Below are 23,472 nucleotides of genomic sequence, written 5' to 3'. Positions count from 1 at the left end.
TGCATACATGGGTGGAAAAAAAAAATCTATTTTGATAATCAGCGGTATTTGTGGCATCTACTCAGAAAAAAGGATAGAGTTTTGTGAATTAGAACTATGCAAAAAAATTATCAAAAAGCAGTAATTTTACTCAGTGTTCCAACGGGAGACGGTCGCGTGAGGAATCGGGTGACGTCACTTGATTTTTCGAAAAGAGTAGCTAGAAAACCGGTTATAGGGCACCCCCTGTATGAAGGGTCTTAAGTAGGCTGACCATATTTCCTCGAGAGAAATACGGGACATTGGGATTCCAAATACGGGAAAATACGGTACATCGCCAATTATCGCCAAAAATGACGCCAAAACCGAACAAAGTCGCCAAATATTGTTGAAATTACGGAGAAATCACAATGGCGGGAAATGCAGCATTACTGCTAATTGCAGTGGATTAAAATGAATTCCACGAAAAAAAATTTTCACTAAGACAAATGTGGGAGATTCATATACTCATTTATAGTTGCAGTTATCATAATATAATTTATAAGTTGAAAATAATTTCAATCTTTGACTTCAATAAAGAATAAAAATTCAAGTAGGCTTTGCGGCAAAATACGGGAAAAACCGGGACACTTTTGCTAAAAAGTAGGGACAGCCAAAAAAACAGAAAATACCGGGACTGTCACGGGAAATACGGGACGTATGGTCACCCTAGTCTTAAGTTGGCCAAACGTCTGCAATGAACCGTAAAATATAGATCATATGGTCACTGCATCTATTTGCGATGTTGAATGCTTTATTTTATATAAAACAGATTTGTTGTAGCACTTAATTTCCAATGTGGATCCCTTCATGTTTTTATATTACGAAAAACCTTTCATATGTATAAAAAAGTTGAAGAAATAATATCAACCCCGTCTTTATTTTAGGACGGAGTTCATCCTTTCTGACGTCATTATTCGCGTGACCATACGTCTCGTATTTCCCAGGACAGTCCTGGTTTTTTTTTGTTTTTCTGGTTGTCCCGACTTTTCTGCAAAAATGTTCCCTTTTTTCACGTATTTTCTACGAAGCCAACTTTTTCAACATTTCATTCTTCAAATCAACGATTAAAATTATCTTTGCAACTCAGAAATTGCATTACGATAATTACGACTACTAATAACAGGGCCGTAACTAGATGCTTAGTCACTTGGGGCAAGTGCGCATTTTGACGCCCCCTTGTAATGTTGAAGGAGAGGTTTGGGAATAAAGTTTGCGCCCCCTCTGGTCCAGAGCCCGGGGCACGAGACCTGCCTTCTCCCCCCAGTTGCGCCCTGAATAACATTTATCTCACATATGTGTCATGTTTTTTTATTTCACTTCAATTTGAAGTAGCTCTTCATTTATCGTGATTGGTGACTTTTTTTTGTGATTTTAGCATGAGTTGGCAATTTTGCTAACTTTTGGAATTATTTTTGGCGATATTTTTGTCCCGTATTTTCCATATTTCGTATTTGTCTTGAGTAAATATGGTCAGCTTAGTCACCAAACCCTTATATGAACAAAACGTTCATATTAGTCCGATAGATATTTATTCAAACAATTGAATCTGTTTGAACAAAATTGAAATTTCATCTTGAAAAAATAGTTATAGTCAGTAAAAATATTTGTGAGTTGATTCAGTTGATATTGTTTTGAGCAAATGCTTTAGTGTTCATCATCGATTTAAGGCGGTATTGAAATTTGACTTTAACAGGGTGCGTCCGTTGGCCGCTGCCTTTCCGGCCTACGGGCCTGTGTTGTTTAAGTGCAGTTAGTGATTGTTCCCTCATGTGTGTTGATTATTTTATTTATCTCTCGATGATTACCGTGAGTTCGTTATGTAGCAATGTCAGTATGGTCTGTTCTATCATACACTGTTTCTATTTCGATTTTCGAGTGGTATTTGCATGTGCAAGTAAAAATCTTGGTACCTCTTTAGGGTTAAGTCTGAGCGTTCATGACAATCAGACCCCTCGTAATCAATGTTATATTTTGTGCATCTAAGGAGAAAGCGAAAAATATAGCTTCGGCTCTAACATCTTGTCAATATCCTTATTATAGATGTAAAAGTTATGTAATTTTTTTGTTAATGAATTCCAATTAAATTAAATCAATGAAATTGAATCATTATACGCCATCTAAACTGAGTCATTCGTTAGCTTGAGATCTATTTTCAATACCCTTCCTGCTGGTGCTCGTATAGGGCCAGGCAAGGAAGTTTGGATCTTATCACATTTCGTGTATCTTTATTTTCTTGATTAAGTGCTATAGAAAAAAGTTCAAAATGGCAGTTAGTACAATATTACCATCTAATGCTATGAATTTCACTGAAAATCAGCAAGCTTGTTTTATATTAGAGAAACTGTGGAGCCAGCGAGAAGCTGGCCGATTTTGTGACGTTGTGCTACACGTGCAAGGTCAAAAGTTCCAGGCTCATAGAAATGTTTTGGCTGCGTGTAGTCCATATTTTGATTCAGTTCTAAAGACACACAAGACTGTAAAAGAACAGTTAACTATCACTTGCCAAAATCTAGATGCTTTTCAGTTACTCTTAAATTTTATGTATACAGGAGCAGTAGTAATTGACAGAAATAATGTTTCAGAGTTATTGCGTTTGTCAAATCATTTTCTTGTAGTCAAACTAAAGAATTACTGTGCTGAATACTTAGATCGTTATATGGACCCATCCAATTGTTTGAGTGTTCAAGAAATGGCAGAGAAGTATAACTTGCCAGGTTTGCAGAAAAATGCCTCAATGTTTATACATAATCATATTGCAGAAGTTTTTCAACAGAATGAAATACTGGATTTTGCAGTTAGTAAATTAGAACAATTTTTTAAAGAGAAACAGTGTTTGATACCTCAGCCAGAGCTACTTAACTTTATTTGTCGATGGGTCAGTCATGATGTAAGTAGTCGGGAAAGTGATTATAGAACTTTATTGACTTTTATCAGTTGGGATTCTATCGAGCGATCTTTTGTTGAAGAGCATATAATAAATACCCGTCTTTATACCGAGAATCCAAAGTGCATGTTCCTTTTACTTTCTTGTTTAGAAGAAAACAAGATAGAGTTGACTGACTACAGTGCTATTTACAGTTCTCTAAAAAGTCAGTATGGTCCTGGTGGTAATAATGTAGATAATGAGAGCTTTATGACTATAGCAATATCTGCTGCTATTCAAGGTCTCCAGAAATATCCTAATTCTAATACTGAAGAAACTGTACCTATAACTGTAGCGCCATTGGAAAGAGAACAACCATCAAAAGAAAAAAATGACATTGTTCCAACTGAGAGAGAAAAAGAAACAGAGGAAGTAATAGAGGATTCTGTTAGTACTGCTGTTGATAAACAAAATAATAACTCTGATAAAGATTCCAGCAAAAGTAGTTTTGAGGTTGGAGAAGCTGATGATGGAAACTGCTTAGACTTTGATGATGACAGTGCAAGTTCCCAAGAAATTGTTACAAGCTCTCAAGAACTTGCACTAGAAACACCTGTGCCTTCTCGTGTTAGTAGGAGAAAAATTCGTCCAAGAAAACTCAAATTAAAATCTCGTAAGTAACTACTTGATAAACGTTTATATTCATCATACTTGAGTGTTAGTATGAGTATTTAAATGTGAATTGTGAAAAAAAATAAGCTATTTATATATATAAATCGTGTAAGTCATAATTTAAATTCAAACTACTTAAGTAGAAAAAAAACTTCAGTATGAATGTGCAGGTTCAAACAGAGATTGACGAATCCCAGGTGCTGTGGCAAGTATAAAATTGGTACTGGTGCCTAAACTTATCTGTACGTGATTGCAAGATTGAAGTCTGATTCACATAAAATTTTCTAATTTAATGCTATTGTCTTTTAACATGGGAAAAGGGTATGAAGTCCTGGATTTTTTATTTATCAAGTCGTGTTTATGATATATTTTCAATATGAAATCAGTGTAAGGCTCTCTTCTCTGCTGAAAATCCTCGCCTTGAGGAACATAGAATTTTTTGGCTAAGGGTGTCCATTTGAGTACTTTTTTTCATTTGGCAGGGTTGGTGTAGATTTTCCGAGGTTTTTACCATTTTCAGAGAAAAAAGTCTGTTTCTGCCTTATTTAGAAAAAAATATTAACTTTATTTTTCCTAAATAAAAAATTCATAACTTCGAGACGTTGTGCAAACACAGAACACTAAAATTCAGGGTTGGAGTTTTGGACAGAACACACAGGATAGTGTTCAAAACCCCCAAGTTTCAATGTTATGTGGAAACCTATAGATTTTTTTCTGCACAATACTAATATTAAAAAAATACTAGCAGAACATAAAACTAAATCAATAATCATTTGATTTTTTTAAGTTAATTTTTTATAAAATCGATGGTAAATTAATATTGCTCTGTTTAGATAAACATTGTTTTCAATTTTTAATTATACATGTTATTTCTACTTCACATCTTATTTTTCATGTATGATTATGAAGCAAAACCCTGCCGAATCTGCCAGAACACTTTTCTTTAAAAAATACATTTTATTGAAGGTATTGAATATATGCATAGCCACAATCATTACATTATTGTGAAACTGAACATAAATATTTTTCATTAGATAACATTATCAGATTAACTCCTCATTATCAGAGTTGCCAACTGCTACGGACGGCCGCAATGAAGTACGGAGCAATGGGAGACACTCAATCCCAATACTACGGAAATCGGTTAAAAAAATCTCTGGTCTTTGAGTTTCTTGTGGTATTTTACTTATATTTTTATAAAATTACATCGATCTTCACCGTAATGATTAATTCGTATCCGCGTGTGAGAGAGTTCGAGAGAAGATGAACTCTCTCGCACACCGATCTGTTTGTCTGTGTTGAAGGCAATCTGTAAAGCCGCGTTTAAACCCACGACTCTAATCAATGCCCAAACGCGCAAAAGACCTGTTTTCCACCAAAACTACCTCATGCTGTGGGCTAAAAACAGGTTTTTGAATGGTTCAGTTTGGAAGGTCCGGACCCAGCTTCATTTGCATAGTGCATGGTCGAGCTTGTGGAACTTGTGTTGGAAAGAATGTTTTGCCGTCGGAGCGCTGATACGAAGAAAACGGATAGGGGGGGTCTAGTGTTGTTAGATGTCCATATGTACAGCCCAAAAGAGCGTATGCAGGTTGGGATTGCTTTGAATATTCATGAATTATTAAGGTACTCTGTGACCTTAGCACATTGCTTCGGGGGTTGGGGGGGATTCATGTGACTTGAGCCCTCTAGGTTCCAGTGCCATTGAGGTGCTGTATTTAATGAACTTTGAATTAAAACATTTTTTAAAAATTAAATTTTTGAGTGATTATTTTTATTGTACCATCTTTATGTTGTCCTAAGGGAGTATCCCCCCATGGCGAAACTGAACATTCATCACTACTGATGAGCTTTAAGACAATGTTGGCATGTCTGCATTATAATGATGTAAATAAATATCAATGGTATAGTGTTTATCTAATGCAAATTGTTTTATTTTGACTTTTCAAACTTTTTTTTCCTTTTTAAGAGTGAACTTTCTATTTTACATTCTCAATTCAAAAAATTAATTTTAAATAAAAATATCTGAATAAAATAAGCAGGGTTGGCAAAAACCCAGGTTTTTTCAGAAAAAACCCAACCCACTGGTTTTTCCAGGGTTTTTGACAGGGTTGGGTTTGTGCAAAAACCGGTTTTTTACATGACAAGCGTCAAAAACCTAAATGAATACCTTTTGATAATGTTTTGAACACAATAGGTATATAACATGATGAAAAACTTACTTTTTGCATATTACAATGTTTTTTCAAACATTAATTTATTACAATAATTAAAACAAAATGTTAATTATAATTTGCAATTTTGAATTTTTCAACATAAGAGTCTAGAACATATAAAATATTATTTTATGGTTTATTTATCGAATATTATTTTCACTTGTGTTCAATTTGCTAAGCGGAATAGAGCTGTTTATTCAAAATATATATGATAGGGCATCAAGGTTAGGTTTTGACCCCAGAAACTAACTTGGCATTAAAAATGTCAATGATGTCAAATAGTTTTTGTTAACCTGATAGATATGTTGAATAACAAAACACTTACTTTTATGTAGTTTAAAGGGTTTTATATTCAGAATTATAATTACTGAGGAAAAATACCTATTTTGATATTTTAAATTTTCTGATCTGCCCAAAATTTTATTCCATATAAAAATTCTCACGCAGCATCTGTTAGTACACTAACTAAACTAATTTATTTTCCCCTAAAAATTTCTTAGCTCAGTGTGTATAATTTCACAGTTTTAAAGTATATTTTCAACCAAAGCAGAGCTGATAGGACTTGATATCCAAAGCATTTTTTTTGCATGTTTGAATACAGCTTCAATTAGAAAACCATTGCATTATAAATGCTAGTAAGTATACCATATCATAGTACAAAAGTAAGAATAACTAAGTTTGACTAAGGATAAGTTACAGGAGTTTCTTAAGCATCATATACAAGCTAGCAATAAAATTGTCAAATTAAATGACATTTTAGTCCTACAATTTAGTATTTTGATCTCTAGATATATTTAAATGTTATGCACAATAAGAGTATCAGTGGTTATCTAGATAATTTAATAACAGAAATCACACCATTACATATATGATGTAATAAACCTTTTTTTAAACACTTATCTGTTGTAAAAAGAGCACAGCAGATGGTTTATATCAATGCACATAGTATATATAAGCAATTGAAGAAATATTGGAAGATCAAGAATAATCTTGTATCAGAGAATGTCAAATCATTCCATAGTTTTACCTTCAGTGTTTATGCTGTGCTTTACTCAAATTGTATATTTTATAAGAAAAAACCATATATATATATATATATATATATATATATATATATATATATATATATATATAATTTTTTTTTATACTAAATATTACTAAATTTATTGGTTTACTAAATTATTTCGTACCCCAGAAATATATCTACATAATACTGATGGAAAAATTTAGAAACTAGCTTAAGGTATAATGACTCCTCACAATTTCAACTGGATGCTTATACTAAATAGTAAAATTGATAAAATAAAAATTAGGAAAATGCATTAAATGCACAAACATTAATGTATGATGATGCATTGGCTATGACATCAATAAGCAGAGCTGTCCCAGTCTATTTCCAAAATGAAAAATGCTAATGATTTATTCAAAATTATATGGAATATTGAGGCCATTTTCTAATTAAAATATTTCATACAAAGTTTAACAATTTTAATTAACTTGTGATTTAGTAACCCATGTTACAGTGCATATCTTCATACAATGATCAAATGATGTGTGTTTCATTTAAATTAATTTTATTGAACTCAGAACTCCACTTACATATACGTATAAAAATTTACCATTGTCTGTTATTGTAAAAAAGAAAAACCAAGTTGTGAAATAAAAAAAAATTCCTTTATTTCATCAGCTAGAAACTTGTGTATTACAAAAATGAGTTACAAATGTCATTTCTAATATAAAACAACCACAAGTAACATGCCAATGACAACACTTGTGCTTCAAACTGATAAAAATCTCTTAATGACAAATAAATAGTTCTAAACTGGAGGTATAATAAATTATTTTTGGAGTGCAAAATGAAAAAAAAAAAAAGTTGACTGATTACTCAGGAAAATCAAAATGAGAAAAATTGAATTTTTTAATTCTCAAAAAATTATGAATCATACTGTCATTTAGACATCTCATATTTTAGCTGTCACTTGCAAAAATGTTGAATGTGAAATTCATGTTGCAAACATTGCTTTTATGGTTGGTTTCACATTTTGATTTAGGAAAAAAAATGTCAATATCCAAAACATTAAATGGTTTATTTACATCCACATCAAACGTCCAAAACTTAAAAGTGCCAAACAAACAGTTTCAAAGATTTGTTGTTGCGGCTCAAATTAATAAAATTAAAAAGTTATATAAAATAAACCAGTAATTAAAAGAAAAAAAAACATATCATATATCTTACCATACATTCTCTTACGAGGGAGAAAAATCTAAGGAATGTTGTCACTGTCAGCACGGTTTTAATGGCACTTTCTCGCACACACAAAAACCCGGGCAAACAATCGTTCTTGCTTGCCTTTCCCGAGAAATATAATTTCAATGCAGGGTACATATACATATGGAAGGGTACCATATGTCCTGCTTGACATTGTAATGATGTTTGGGAATTTAGAATAGCGTTATGAACCAAACGATCTTTCTGGCTGATGTTCATGAAACACCATTCCTGGAAATGATTGTTTCAAACATTGGCAATCATAGTCAACTTTGCCGCAAGAACCCCAACTATGTACAAACAAGGATCAGCTTCACTTGCTTTGAATCCTAGTTTCAACAAAAAATCTCCAACACTTGTTCCAGCAGCAAGAAGCTTGCTTAAGACCATGAAGACTGCGCTTTAGTCTGCACACATTACTTGTCCCATCATTATAACCTTCAGGTTGTTGCATATAGATGGTTTCTTCTAGATCACCATATAAAAATTCTGTAGAGACATCAAATTGAGTCAAATGCAATTTCTCACTTGTTGCAATACTGATTATCGAGCATATTGTTCCTAACTTGGTTACCGGACTGAAGGTTTGATTGTAATCAATACCATGACGTTGACTGAATCCTTTGATTATAAGTCTCGCTTTATACTTGTCAATACTACCATCTGGATTCTTCTTGATACGATACACCCACTTACAAGGTATTGCTTTTGATCCTTTAGGTAATGGCTGTAGAATCCATGTACAATTTTCTTTTAAGGAATTCATTTCAGAGTCCATGGCTTTCTTCCAAAATATACTGTCTGTACAATTGACTGCATCTTAATAAGTTTCTGGTTCATTTGCATCGGCCATGAAGACATCTGCTAACATAATGTAGTCTTCAAACCTTTCAGGCTTTTTCAACTCCTTTCTGTTTCTGAGCTGTCTGACGTTTGTTTCAGCCTCTTCATTTTCATCTGAGCTACAGCTGTTTTCCTCTGATTCTTCATCATGGGTATACTTTCCTTCATTTGAAAGTTCTTCATCGTGAACATTTCTTTTGACTGAAAGTGTCACAGTATTTTCAGTCTGTAAGGGCTTCTCTTGAAATACAAAATCACGACAGCAAATTACTGTCTGCCTTTCTTTGATATAGATGCAATACCTTCGTATCCTTCATCTCCATCGTATCCAATAAGATAACCTTTTGTTGCTTTCTTATCCATCATCTTCCTTATTTGATTTGGGATATAAGCATAACAGACTGGCCCAATGATACGCCATGTCTTATTCAAGGCTTCTTTTTCATCCATAGTTCAAATGGACTTACATTGTGAACCGAAGATTTTCCAGTCCCGTTCAAAATATAAGCTGAAGTATTGATAGACTCGGCCCATAGGAAAGCGGAAGCTCATTTCTTTGTTGGAGTACTTGAGAGTTCTTGCCATCTCAACAAGAGTTCTGTTCTCATGTTCACTACTTCCATTTTGTTCAGGAGTATGCGGTGCAGTCAATCTGTGAATAATTCCATTCTTCTTAAGAATTCTTTAGACTGTTTGGTTGTCAAACTCTCCACCATTGTCACTCAATACTTGATCAACTTTATGGCCCAAGTTTTTAGCATGAGCTAAAAATAGCAGAATAACACATAAAATAAAACATAGCAGAACTTGGTATACTGGTCCTTGAAAACAGCAAAGTATCTATACTTTCTACACGATACATCAAATGGTCCACATATATCTGTAGAGATAAGTTCTCCTGTGGTTTTGTGGCTTTCTCTCTATCTCTAGTGCCGAACTTCAAACGATGAGCCTTGCCAAAAGTACAGGCTTCACATAACTTTATCAATGTTGACCTTGATATTGAGTTCTTTTTCCATTAATGACTTCACATGCTGTTTATCTTGATGTCCTCATCTTTCATGGTAAAGCTGAAGAAGAGAATCATACTTGCTTGCCATATTTACTTCGACTGCGGTTTCAGGTAGCAGCACCTTAATTTCAGCTCTGAAAAGACCACCACCGATATCTTGTGATCCACTAATGACTGCTTCGCCATTAATTTTCAGATAACATTTTCTAGATGTTGATTCAAATACACTGTTCTGGTTTCTGTCTTGTGTTGCTAATACTGAAAACAGATTCTTGCTAATATCAAGAACGTACTAGACATCTTGTAAATTTTTAAATTGTTTTCTACCATTTACGATGGCCATTATTTTTATTGTACCTTTCCCTACGGCTGGTAGTACTTTTCCATTTGCCACAGTTATACCACGTGGATATTCAAATTTTTCAAAGTCTACAAAGAAATTACTGCTGTTGATAACATGATAATAGATGCACCATTATCCATATACCAATCGTCACAATTCACTTCTGCAGCGAAAACATCATCTACAGCCAAGAGAGTCGTACTGACAGCAGCAGTACTACCGCCCTTACTCTGATATCTTGTGGAACGACTTGAACTGGGTTTCTGTGGTTTACCATCAGCAATCTATTTGCGGCAGTTCTTGACCCAATGTCCTTTCAGATGACAGTAATTACACATACTATATTTTTTACTTGAAGATGTGCTTTCTTCTATTTTCTGATTCTGGGTTTGAAACTTGCAACTAGTGCTTCGTGACCTGATTCACTTTCATTGATATCTGTCTTTAATTCCCACTCATGAGAACATAGCTGTGTCGTTAAATCATCAACAGTTCTTTTTTCTTCACTCAGGAGCAACCAACTTGATTTGAAAGCATGATAACTTTGAAGAAGAGCATCAAGTATCTTGCATATCAGCAGCATATGTGGAATCTTGGTTTCTTGTTTACTTTCTAAACCTTTGTTAAGCTCATTCCACAGATTCTTCAATTTGGATAAGTTTGCTGCCATATCCTCAGTTGATGACCACTTAAACTGGAAGAACTCTAAACAAATGTTGTACAGTTGATTTTCAGATGTGGCTTCAAATAGCTTGTGTAACTCTAGCCATACATCCCTAGCACAGTCAAATCTCATTACTTTCTGTAATGTGTCCTCTGTCATTGAATTTGTTAGAACCATCATAGCACAGTTATTTGCTTTATTATACTCCTTCAAGTCAATCTTGTATTGACTTACAATAGTTTCTGATGATCCATCCAATGGCTTCTCTGGCAGTTGCATTTTCCCAGTCACTGTATCTAAGGTCTCACCATAGAAACTTAATGCAAATTTTATACTATATTTCCATAGTGTCCAGTCTCCTTTGCCACTCAATCGCTTGACTTGAATCTTGCCAGCTTCCATCCTTAGAAACTTCACTTGTAGGCTTCTTGACTGGAGTTAGGCTTAGGAACTCAGTTTACTCACACACACAAGCAGAGTCAGCATGAAAAGACCCATAACCTCTTATTATTTTGGATCTGTTAATATATCCTTATTACTAATGTGTGTGAGTGTAAGTAATTATAACCAGAATATTCAATTGAAGACAGACACATATTTAATAGAGATTTAAACACTTAAAGTGAGAGACAACATCTGTTGCTGTTCAGACTTGAGCAGCCATGTTTTCTGTACTGTTGCCAAAACTCTGAAACTAAATACTTGACTAATAATGTGTTGCCAGATACCAAAAACAGAAATAAATCAATTGTTTGTCCATGAACATAATATTCTAACAATTATGACAATTATTATGTATATAAGTATATTAATAATAGTTAGCACAGAACATTAAATCAATATTGATAAAAATTTTAGCTGGTTTCATGTGTGCTTAAAGCGCAACCAGAGTTCAAACACCTCTAGTGGAGAAACACTGTTCCCAAATGATAAGGAGTAAAGCAGTTTATTAGAACTATGATTAAAAAAACTAAAATCTTAACTAATTATTTGTAAGCAACTAAATTCTAAAAAACATCAATCTTATTCTCTGAAAAAATATTGTAGGTTAAGAGTTAATTTTTTCTAGATACCTTTGCTTTTACCTGAATATCAACAATAATGGATGTTTTCCCTCTATTTCACCATTTCTTTCTGCTGATCAGCTAGACAAGTTGTGTGTATAAACTATCCAAGTTCTAAAATTTTACTTTGAGAGAAGTGTAGATGTTGGTGGTAAAATTTAGTCAGCCATGCCAAGGGCTGAACGTTCTGGAAGAAAACAGTCCATTGAATGGACTATGGCAAATAAAACTGATAACAAATGGCAAGTGACTTGTAAGTTTCGCAATACCATAGTTGGTGCAAAAGTGGAAAGAATCCGTGCTTGTGTGAATAAACGCAAGAAATCAGAAGCTCATCACTTGTTTTTGTGTTCATCAAACACTGATGATAAGGAATCTTCATGCAGTGAAGAGACATCTACTTCATTGAAAAGAAAGCAACCTTTTGAAGATGTTTCTACATGCGGAAGTTAAAATAAACTGAAGAGCCAAAAAAACTGGTACAGGCATGCGTATGCAAATAACGAGATATGGAACCAGTCAGAGTACGGCGCTGCGGTCGGCAACGCCTATATAACACAACAAGTATCTGGCATAGTTGTTATATCGGTTATTGCTGCTACAATGGCAGGTTATCGAGATTTAAGTGAGTTTGAACGGGGTGTTATAGTCGGCGCACGAAAGATGGGACATAGCATCTCCGAGGTAGCTATGAAATTTGGATTTTTCACGTATGACCATTTCACGAGTGTACCGTGAATATCGGGAATTCAGTAAAAAAATTAAAATCTACGACATCGCTGCGGCCAGAAAAAGATCATGCAAGAACGGGACCAATGACGACTGACCTGACGAGAATCATTAAACGTGACAGACGTGCAACCCTTCCGCAAATTGCTGCAGATTTCAATGCTGGGCCATCAACAAGTGTCAGCATAACGAACCATTCAACGAAACATCATCGATATGGGCTTTCGGAGCCGAAGGCCTACTCGTGTACCCTTGATGACTGCATGACACAAAGCTTTACGCCTCGCCTGGGCCTGACAACACCGACATTGGACTGTTGAGGATTGGAAACACGTTGCCTGGTCTGACGAGTCTCGGTTCCAATTGCTTCGAGCTGATTGACGTGTACGGGTATGGAGACAACCTCATGAATCTATGGACCCTACATGTCAACAGGAGACTGTTCAAGCTGGTGGAGGCTCTGTGATGGTATGGGGCGTGTGCAGTTGGCGTGATACGGGACCCCTGATATGTCTAGATACGACTCTGACAGGTACGTAAGCATCCTGTCTGATCACCTGCACCCATTCATGTCCATTGTGCATTCCGACGGACTTGGACAATTTCAGCAGGACAATGCGACACCCCACACGTCTAGAATTGCTACAAAGTGGCTCCAGGAACACTCTTCTGACTTTAGACACTTCCGCTGGCCACCAAAATCCCCACACATGAACATTATTGAACATATCTGGGATGCCTTGCAACGTGCTGTTCAGAAGAGATCTCCACCCCCTCTTACTTGGATGTGGAAAACCAAAGAAATTAGTGAAAGTGAATCACTCAAATCAAAAGGTGTTATTGAAAAGGATTGGTAATTGTTAGTTAAAAACATTCATGAAAATGTTTTTCTTTTTATATTTAATGTCTTTTTTTTTTACAAGTAATGGGAAGAAATACACTGGTGTAAGAAATTAAGAGAATTTGAAGACTTGGTCGATTATCTCTAGAACTACTGTACCGATTTTAATGAAATTTGATATGTACATACATTGATACAATACAAAACAAAAAAACAATCAATAATTGTAATACACACGCATGATCGTGCGTAACACTCGTTGGAGTCGGAAGGTATGAAACAGCGGTTGCAGAATAAACAAAAAAATGGGTTAATAGGGGGTATGGTTTCCCTCTTACAGATATACAGGTCTCGCAGCGTGATTTCATACTTGAAATAAGGCAGTTTAGCATTTCCTGTAGCAATTGGTCCCACTCGTTCAGCAACGCTGTTTTCATTCCCTGGATGGTTCCCGGAGGGGGGTTGCGAGTTGCAATTGCCCTCCCCAGAGCGTCCTAGACATGCTCTATAGGGTTAAGGTCTGGAGATCTGGCTGGCCAATCCATCCGGCGAACCCCAAAGCAGAATGTTTCACATTGTTCTGCAACGAGCCCTCGGTAGACTTAAAATGTTCTGCAGTTCCCATAATATATAGTTTTCTACATTTTTCTTAAAATCTTCCAGATTGTTCTGCTGTAGCAATGATTGTTCTGCGACGCACATCACAGATTTCGGCACATTCTGCTTTGGGGCCGGCGAGTATCCTCACTCTCTAGAAAATCGTCGAGCAGAAGAGTTCTATGTGGCCTCACGTTATCGTCCATTAAAATGAACTCAGGGCCAACTGCACCCCTGAAAAGGCGAACATAGGGCTCCAAGAACTCATCCCTATACCTCACACCAGTCACAGTGCCTCTTTCAAAGACATGGAGAGATGTGCGGCCATCCAACATGATGCCTGCCCAGACCATTAAAACTCCTCCGCCATAATGGTCGATTTCGCGGACATTGGAGGGTAGATAGCGCGTCCCTGGTTCTCTCCATATGAACGTACGGCGAGAATCGGTGCTTAGGCTGAACCAGGACTCATCAGTGAAGAGAACGGTTGCCCATTGATCCATACTCCAATCTCTATGCTCTCTGCACCATGATAAACGGATTCTCCTGTCCGTAGAAGTGAGCGGGACGCAAACAGCAGGTCTTCTTGCAAACAACCCTCTTTCATGAAGTCTTTTGGAAACAGTCACCCTTGATACACGGGTTCCTGTGGCTGCATACAAGTCACGAGAGAGCTGAGAAGCTGTAGCACTCCTGTTACGCCTGGTATGTCTCAAGCTGTCTCTGTATTAGACAGTACATTGAGTGATGTCCCAATCCTTTAGCATCCATTTGATGGATCAATATTTTTCCGAAATTTGCATGCCGTCCTAACCCTTTATGGTTTCATGAATTATGTAGTTTTATTTTTTTTTTAATTCAGGCTGAATTTTCTAAATGAACTAGTGCAGAATATTGTGTTCATACTTCAGGCATATTTTTGATAGATTTACAATAATACAGGGTGCGTTCCATAAGTAATGTGACCAATTTTTTCCAGATGCGACTATACACCACAGCGCCCTCTAACCTGCTGGGCTAGGTGGAGGGGGCGTTAGCTTCATAACGCACCCATTCTCAGTCGCCTCCGAGCTGTCGAAAAGTCAGGACATGCGTTCTGTGAAGCCCGTTTTGGGCTTAATGTAACACGGAGCGATGGTCCCAAAAGTGTTGACCGACAAACAAAAAGACATGCATGTGCTCCGATGCCAAGAACTCTTGGAAATGTGTGAAAAGGATCCTAATTTTTTAAACTCAGTTATCACCGGTGATTTTTGAATACGACCCGAAAACAAAAGGGCAGAGTTCAGAGTGGCACACCCCATCGTCTCCCCGGCCCAAGAAGGCATGCATGAGCAAGTCCAGGATCAAAACCATGCTCATTGTCTTTGATGTCAGAGGCATTGTCCACCACGAATTCGTACCTACCGGGACCACTGTGAACGCAGCTTTTTACTTGGAAGTACTCAAAAGGCTGAAAAGGAGGGTCGCACGCTGCCGAAATGACATCAAGGATGCATGGAAAATTCATCACGATAATGCGCCAAGCCACAGCGCCTTCGTTGTCAACAATTTCCTGGCCAGGACCCATACCTCACTGGTTACCCAGTTTGGAACACGATTGAAAACATCCAGGCTCATGTTACCGGCTCTAAAGGACTTCCCTGAGAAGGCCTTCCAGACCTGAAAACACAGCCTCCATAAATGTATCGACGCAGGAGGGTGCTATTTTGAAGATTTTTAACTAATTGTACGAATATGCCCAATAAATGATTTTTTATGAATTTGGTCGCATCACTTATGGAACGCACCTTGTATACCATTATGTTCTCGATATTTGAGTATCATTGAAATTTTACCATGCCCGAAATATAAAATTACTTTTTATTGTTGAGTTATTCAAGGTTGGAAGTTTTCTGGATTTTCAGACATTTTCGACAAAAAATAATGCACTTGATTCCAGTGCGATATTATTCTATTATATAAAGTTCTACTAATATTAAGCATTCAAGTGAATAGAATGTTAAATTTTGACTTTAGCATCTGTCTAATGAATTTTTTTTTTTTCATGTTTTAACCTGTTCAGGGGACTGTCCTAGTGAGTGAAATCATTCATCTCTGAATTTTAGATAAACAGTAGCACAAAAATGTCAAAAGATAGACACGAGCAAACAAATTTTTTACTGATCTGTTGTCTTCCTGAGAATACTTTAAAAGAAAAAACATATTTTCCTCAAGCAGCAATTACTTTTTCTGATTATAATTATATAACTTCCCAATGAATTTTTAGTATGGGGGTACCCTCTCCGATTTTCCTTCGTAAATTGGGAACTGATCATGTTACACTTTTTTATGGATAGAATAGGATTTTTTTCTTCTAAGGTTGGCAGGTCTGCTATTATATTATTTTCACTTATCATATTTTATTCTGAGTGTTTTAATTATACAAAATTTTTTATATCTTTTTTCACTCGCTCTGAACATTTGCTTCCTGAGAAATGATTATATGTGCCTTTCTTCCCATGGAGCAAGTGATACTGTGCTAGAGCTTTTAGGGAACTACGATAGCTCATAAAATCTTTCATAATGGCTTTTGTTTCTCTTTTCTATATCTCCTCTTCACCCTTTATATGTGTCGAAGGAACAGAGTGGCTCAGACAACACTGGCCAGTTTTATCTCAGGCCTTAGTCTGGTTTTCATCTCTATTAACACTTCATCTTTTCATGCATTTACACCTATTCTATATTTGAGGCCTAGTGCTTGAAATTAAAACGTGCATTTTTAAAATTTTACCTAAAAAAACAAATATGCAAAAGCTTCTTTGCATTAAAAAATCGAAAGTAATCCAATTTTTGTCAGCAGTAGAAAAGGAAAAAACAATTTTACCAAAGAAAATACAGTAGCCACCGCTTATAAAAATCAACTAATAAGAATCAAATCGGCAAAACGAAAATCAAATGCTGTTCTAACATAGGAAAATCATTGGTTATAAGAATCAGATTTCCGCTTACAAGAATGAAACAAGAATTTTTTTTTTACTCAAAAGCTGCCACCGTTCATCTCAGTGGTGGGAACTTGTAGATTAATTTTGATCATTCACAAGGTTATTTGAAAGACTACCTATTGTGACTTTTACCTTCATAATAAAAGCATTCTATATTGACTGTTGCTTTCTCTTCCCTCCCCCCGCCCCAAACAGTAAGGATTACAGCTTTGTAGAAAAGTGAGCATCCTTCCATGAAGGACAAAACTTATTAACAAGAAGTTTATGGTTTAAAAAACAAACAAAAAAGCTAGTCTTTTTTCAGAAAAGTTACTAATAAGCGAATCTATCTAAATCAGTGTTTCCCAATGTAGGTAATATCCCTCCGGCAAGCACAATAAAGGTCCAGGGGGTGGTAGATTCTACGAGTACAACAGAGGATCCTATGGGTTGGCTTGAATTGGGGGCAATGATTGAAAAATACTCTTAAAAAGGGGCGATGGAACAAAATGTTTGGGAACTTGTGATCTGGAGTTATGAGCTGGGATGATAGTCATGCCCCATATTCTAGAACAGAACCCCTAGGCTGGAATATTTGGTGGGTCAAATTTTCAAAGGCCCCCCCCCCCCCCTCTAGTAAATTTACAGCTTGGAAGAACAGAAAATGATGAGAATCATCCCAGGTCAAAAGGCTAGAGCCCTAGCCCCACCCTCGACAATACGGCCATGACAATTCTACAGTAGCAGTATACCCCAAAGCAGAATGTACCGAAATCTGCGATGTACGTTGCAGAACAATTACCGCTACTGCAGAACAATTTGGAAGAATTTTAAGAAAAAGTGCAAAAAACACTATTACGTATGGGGATTTTTAACGCAGAACAATTTCCAGTCAGCCAAGGGCTCGTCGCAGAACAGTGCTAAACATTCTGCTTTGGGGGGCAGTACAGTTGCTGTGTAACATTTTAGTCATTCTAAGTTGGCAACGAATGATGTCGAAGGACAGGACAATGTTATGCTATAGATGTTTAAACTGATTTAAAATTTTAGGAATTAAAAATATTAATTAGGAAATTAATAAGGTTTTTGGTTTTTACTTTGAAAACAATCTCGCCTGAAGCTCCCCATTCCCACCCCCTTACATACTCTAGTGATAACTGGAAGAGTAACAGCAAAAAATTTCCGGATATAAGAATCAAAATTTACAGCTGGACAAAACATTCTTATACGTGTTGGCTACGGTATATAAATTTTAGGTTATCTACTTACAAGTGATATAGACAATGTTATTTTATAAACATAAAAATTTCAAACTAATTCAATGATTAGTTTAAAAGTTATAATTATTTTACTAAACATCTGCAAAGGAAAACTGGCAGTTACATTTAAATCTCCTCTGGGCTTGAAGGGTTAATAGTTTTTTGGGGCCTCTTTATTAAATAAAAATTAGTATCAATTATTTTCAGATGTATAATAAAATTTGAGTGTTCTTATGTAGTATATAATATCAAACTATATATATAATATAACTTATAAATCTTAAATTCTTTTAGCCCCAAGAAAAGTCAATGCAAGTTCACGTTCTACACAGAAAACTGTTCCTCCCATAAAAATAACTCGTAAATCCACTGCTACAGCAATCACAAAGAAGTTCTCAAAGAACGCACCAGCCTCTAAGCCATCTTCTAAAGTGATTTTGAAACCAGCACCAAAAGTACTAGCAATAAAAACAAAGAAATCAACAAATCGACCTATTAAAAAATGCTATGTTTCAGAAACCGATTCTGATGATGATGAAGGGGATGATGATGATGGCAATGATGGAGCTACTTCAAGTGCTACTGATTCGAGTATGGAAGAATCAATTAATGGCCATGGCAATAAATCAAAATGGAAGGATGGAGTAAAGTGCCCTAATTGTTCATACATTGCTCATAGTTCAGTACGTTTAGAGCAACACGTCTCTAGAATACATGCTAAAGATGTTACTTACAGGTGTAAAGTATGTGATTTCACATGCAAATGGAATAGAGAGTATTATTTGCATATGAAAACTCATTTTCAAGGTCCCCCATTCCGCTGTGAAACGTGTGAATATACATGTGATCGTATACAGTTCTTATTATCACATCGTATGAGGCATACTGATGAAAGACCATTTAAATGTGATGAATGTGATCATAGGTGCAGAACTAAAGCCAATTTGGATTGCCACATGAGGTGTCACACAGGTGAAAAGCCTTATCAATGTGAACATTGTGAAAGAAGATTTGCTATCAAAGCAAGTCTTGATCAACATCTTGCCTCTCACAGAGAGGACCGCCCTTTTCTCTGTGACACGTGTGGCTTCAGTACAAAATACCAGTCTCACCTATTTTCCCACAAACGAATTCATACTGGTGATGTTTTTAGATGTCATTTCCCAAACTGTAAGTATAGTACTCCTAAAAAAAGTCAGTTAGGATCACACCATCGTACTCATACAGCTGTACGTTCTCACATATGCGCAATTTGTGGTAGAGCATTCATTGAAAAGAGTCACCTGGTGAGGCATGAACGTATTCATTTAAATGAAAAACCCTTCAAGTGTGATCACTGTGATTACTGTAGTTCACGAAGAGATAAGCTGAAGGAACATTTTCGGAAGCATCATGGGGAAAATGCTACGGCTAAAGGACCTTATAGGCCTAGAAAACAACGACGGCTTGGTTATGAGCCTAATGTATATTCTCCTCCAAATAAAAATCTACCTATTGAAGCTGAAAACCAGCTTCAACTACAACAGCCACAGCAACATTTGGAACTTCAGACAGCTGTCTCTGCTATCAATCCGCCTCCTACTGCTGCTGCACCAGTTGTCTATAGCTATGAAACATCTCACCAAGAAACACTTCATACCCATGCTGCAGTAGCATTACAACAATTAGGGGCTGCTGCGCATAACTATCAGGTTGCATTTATGGAGCAAAGACATCATCAACCTCACCATCACCATCATCACCAACACCCTCATCAACATCCTCATGCCCATCCTCATGTTGGGCCGCCTCCACCATCAGCTGTTCCTGCTATGATGTCAGATCAAAACAGAGTGAACGTTGTAGCAGTAAGCACTCACGATGGAGCAAATGTTGTTGGTCAGCCATCAGAATTCAGCCCATTCATGTCATTCATTTGAAGAGTGTACTATGAATTTTTTTGTATAATATTTTGATACAGGAAAATGGCTTGGCAAAAATCAGGCATGAAATTTTCAGAGGAATATATTTCTGTAAGTAAGGGAAACCTTGATATGCTTGTGCATATCTCATTTTTTTGACTCGTATTTTCCATATACAATAGGATATATTTATATTTTTAGCATAATTTATTCATATGTTTAAATAGTTTTTTTAGTAGATATTTGGGAGCAAGCAAACATCTAGTTGTGATCTGAAATAATTGTTTTCTTATCTTGTATTGATTTTTGTTGTTAGGAACATTTAAAACACCATACAGAATTTTTAAATTTTGTTTGTTCACTATCAAATTTGAATTTTATTTCTTTGATATTTTTTTTTTTAATAAAAAATTTGAGATTTATTGAATGAATATAACTGAAATGATTACTTTAAAATCATGCAGAGATTTTTCTTCAATTTTAAAACAAAAACATGTTTGCAGCTAATATTTAGATTACAATAGAATGAATCTAGATACTGAATGCATGCAGTAAATAAATAATGGTACAAGACTGATTGTGTGGTGCGAATGTTTACTCATTATAAATAAAAGATACATGCTTTTTAAAACAAATTTCATTAGTTAAAAAATACTATACCTACTGTGTGTATGTTTATTTTTATTGTTGAAATATATTAAACAAATCTTATAACTAAAATGAGACAGTTAAGCTGTTTGGTTTGTTAGCATAATTTATTTACTGCATGTCTTTTATGTATTTGGTTTTGGGGAAATACAGTCCATTACAATATATTATTTTCACTAATGATGTATTTAATGATTTTTAGAAACATTTTACTATAATTAGTGGGTTGTTAAATATGGAAGTGCTATTCACCATGAGTGAAGCAATCAATACCTTATCTCTGACAGCAGTTTTTTTTTCCCAAGTCATTCCGTTCATAAATATTGTTTTACTGGTATAGATTCAGCTATTGTAGAATCACAGTTCGTGTGAAATCTCCCAGAAAATTTTTCAGCTATTGTATTGCAAACATTTACATCTGATGCAAGCTTCACTGACTTTCGACCCTGGATTCAAAAAGAAATTCAACATTATATTAGAACTGGATCAAACTAGTCATTGAGCTGTTCAAGTTCCATGAGAGTTAAACAGCAAGTTTTCATATTTGATGGCCCAATGTATGCATGAAATTTGTTGTTGTTAATTTATATATATATTTTTTTTTTGTTGACCATTTAATTTTCAAAAGTTAGTAATGAAATTGTTTGTGCTGTATGCATAAAAAAAAAAAAAAGAGTTCATGAATTATTATGAGGTTTGAAATGAATAGCAACCTATTTTTGCATTGTACAAGCTTATGAACTGTTTTTAAAATGAGTATTTTAATATCGTACTTGTAGTGAGTGAATATAAATATATGTGTGTTAAAAGGTATCAGTTGATTGAAAGCAACATGATGTTAATTGAACTAACACTATTATGGCGGATAAATATTTTTGATGAAAAATCAAACTTTTTGATTTTTTTCAAATGCTTTAGAACATTCATTATCTCTAATTGAATTAAAAATAAATCAGTAACTTTTATAGTATTTTAAAAAACATTGGTTTTGTTTTTAAGTCTGTAATAGATACGTTAAAATATGGCTATTATATAAATATGCATTAACCTTTTTAGGAGCAGGAGAACTATAAAGAAGTAAAATTTTTTCAGGAACTGAAATAAAACTTCATTAGGTAACAATTCAACATAAAGTATCATTATGTGAGGAAAAAACAGGTTTTAAAGAATTTCATTGGGCATATCTGTAGGTTTAATGGGCATAAAAGGGTTGTGAATAAATTTAGTTTTACGTAGTTTGCTTTTTTCTTTTTCACACAATCAGGATTTTATGTGGGGACATGTCTCTAACTTTAAAAAAAAAAATGTTTTTTCAGTTGGACATTAAAATACAGTAATACCCCAACTTGCATGATTTCTTGTGGAAAATGAACATTTCTTAAAATTCAATCGTAATCACAGGATTATCACTGAAGTAGTAGAGGTTATTAAGGTATGATAAAAAAAAATTATTTTCTTTGATCACAATGGGATGTATGATTAGTGAGAAAGAAAGAGACGGGTGTTCTTTTAAAAATATGGTTCCAATTAACCAATACTTAGCCTCAGGGTTGCAAGGTTTTGCCTTATTTTTGCCAGTGGCAAAAATTGAAAGAATTCAAAATTTGAACTTTTATGTTCATGAAGTAAGTTCTGAGAACCTTAACTAACTTCACAAAGGTGAAATATTTAAAACAATTTTTTTTCATCTCTGGAATCAGCTGTTTTCCTTTTAATTAAACAAAATGGTTAGAGATAAATATGAATAAAAACTATTTTTGCCAAGCAAGTTGCCTGTACTTCATAATAAAGCATATGTCTTTTCTTAATGGAGCTTAACAATATGAATTACATCACAGAAGTGGGAGTAGAAAATTCCTGATTTCATTAGTTTTAATAAAGGTCAATGAAATTACTGCCACGATGTTACATACCAAAGTATTAGATAGATGAATCTGTAAACAGATCACTGTCATTGTGATTAAGCTCGCAGCATTTTAATTTTCAACATTTATTTTTGTCAATTTTTTTTTCTTTTTTGGCATCTCTTAAAAGCAAACATAACAATAACAAACATAACAAACTATTTTAACATTAGATGATATAAGGACTCCAAGGATTATAAAAAGAGATGAGGAAAATTTAGCCATATGCCCGGTACTAAAGCTATTGCAGCCATGATAAAAGCACATAAAAGAGTAGCACAATTATAGACCTTGTGTTCTGTGTGTGTGTTTTTTTTGTAGTATTATGATCTTTTCCCTTTTGCTCAAGTTGATAATCGCAACAATCAAAATTTAAATTTTCCACTTCATATAAGAACTGTTCAACAAACGTTGAATATGTGTACACACTAAAGGACAACTGAGAATGAAAAGAGGTTTTTTTTTTTTTTGGCATATGTAGAATTTCTTCATTATTGTTGTTAAGGGAAATGAGCTTGTTAAAAATCATGCTTAAACAGTTTTGCTTGAAATACCATTTACACGAAAAGTTCCCACAATTGATACTATTAATATTATTGATATTGACTTAATAATATTAATAGAAATATGGAAAAAGATAAATTGTGGAAACCTATTCATCAA

General features: G+C 35.0%; 1 protein-coding gene across 1 annotated transcript; it reads left to right on the top strand.

Moving 5' to 3' along the window:
• Positions 1–1,726: 1,726 nt before the first annotated feature.
• LOC149080143 (uncharacterized) lies at positions 1,727–21,564 on the top strand. The gene is made up of 2 exons (XM_089239165.1): positions 1,727–3,557; positions 18,651–21,564. The coding sequence occupies exons 1-2, from the start codon at positions 2,285–2,287 to the stop codon at positions 20,273–20,275; spliced, it is 2,898 nt and encodes a 965-aa protein (XP_089095291.1). The 5' UTR covers positions 1,727–2,284; the 3' UTR covers positions 20,276–21,564.
• The last annotated feature ends 1,908 nt before the right edge of the window (positions 21,565–23,472 follow it).

The sequence above is a fragment of the Pholcus phalangioides genome, unplaced genomic scaffold (assembly GCF_987345545.1).
Source record: "Pholcus phalangioides strain wild (caught in Gottingen) unplaced genomic scaffold, Ppha-v1.0 ptg000011l_1, whole genome shotgun sequence".
Classification (NCBI taxonomy): Eukaryota; Metazoa; Arthropoda; class Arachnida; order Araneae; family Pholcidae; genus Pholcus; species Pholcus phalangioides.
Note: the sequence above shows the minus strand (reverse complement) of the source record. Positions and strands in the feature narration are given on the sequence as shown.

Bases quoted from the DNA above. Each gene is read 5' to 3' on its own strand.
- LOC149080143 (XM_089239165.1), top strand. From the start codon at position 2,285: ATGGCAGTTAGTACAATATTACCATCTAATGCTATGAATTTCACTGAA. The intron at 3,558-18,650 runs GTAAGTAACTAC...AAATTCTTTTAG, and splicing joins AAAACTCAAATTAAAATCTC to CCCCAAGAAAAGTCAATGCA.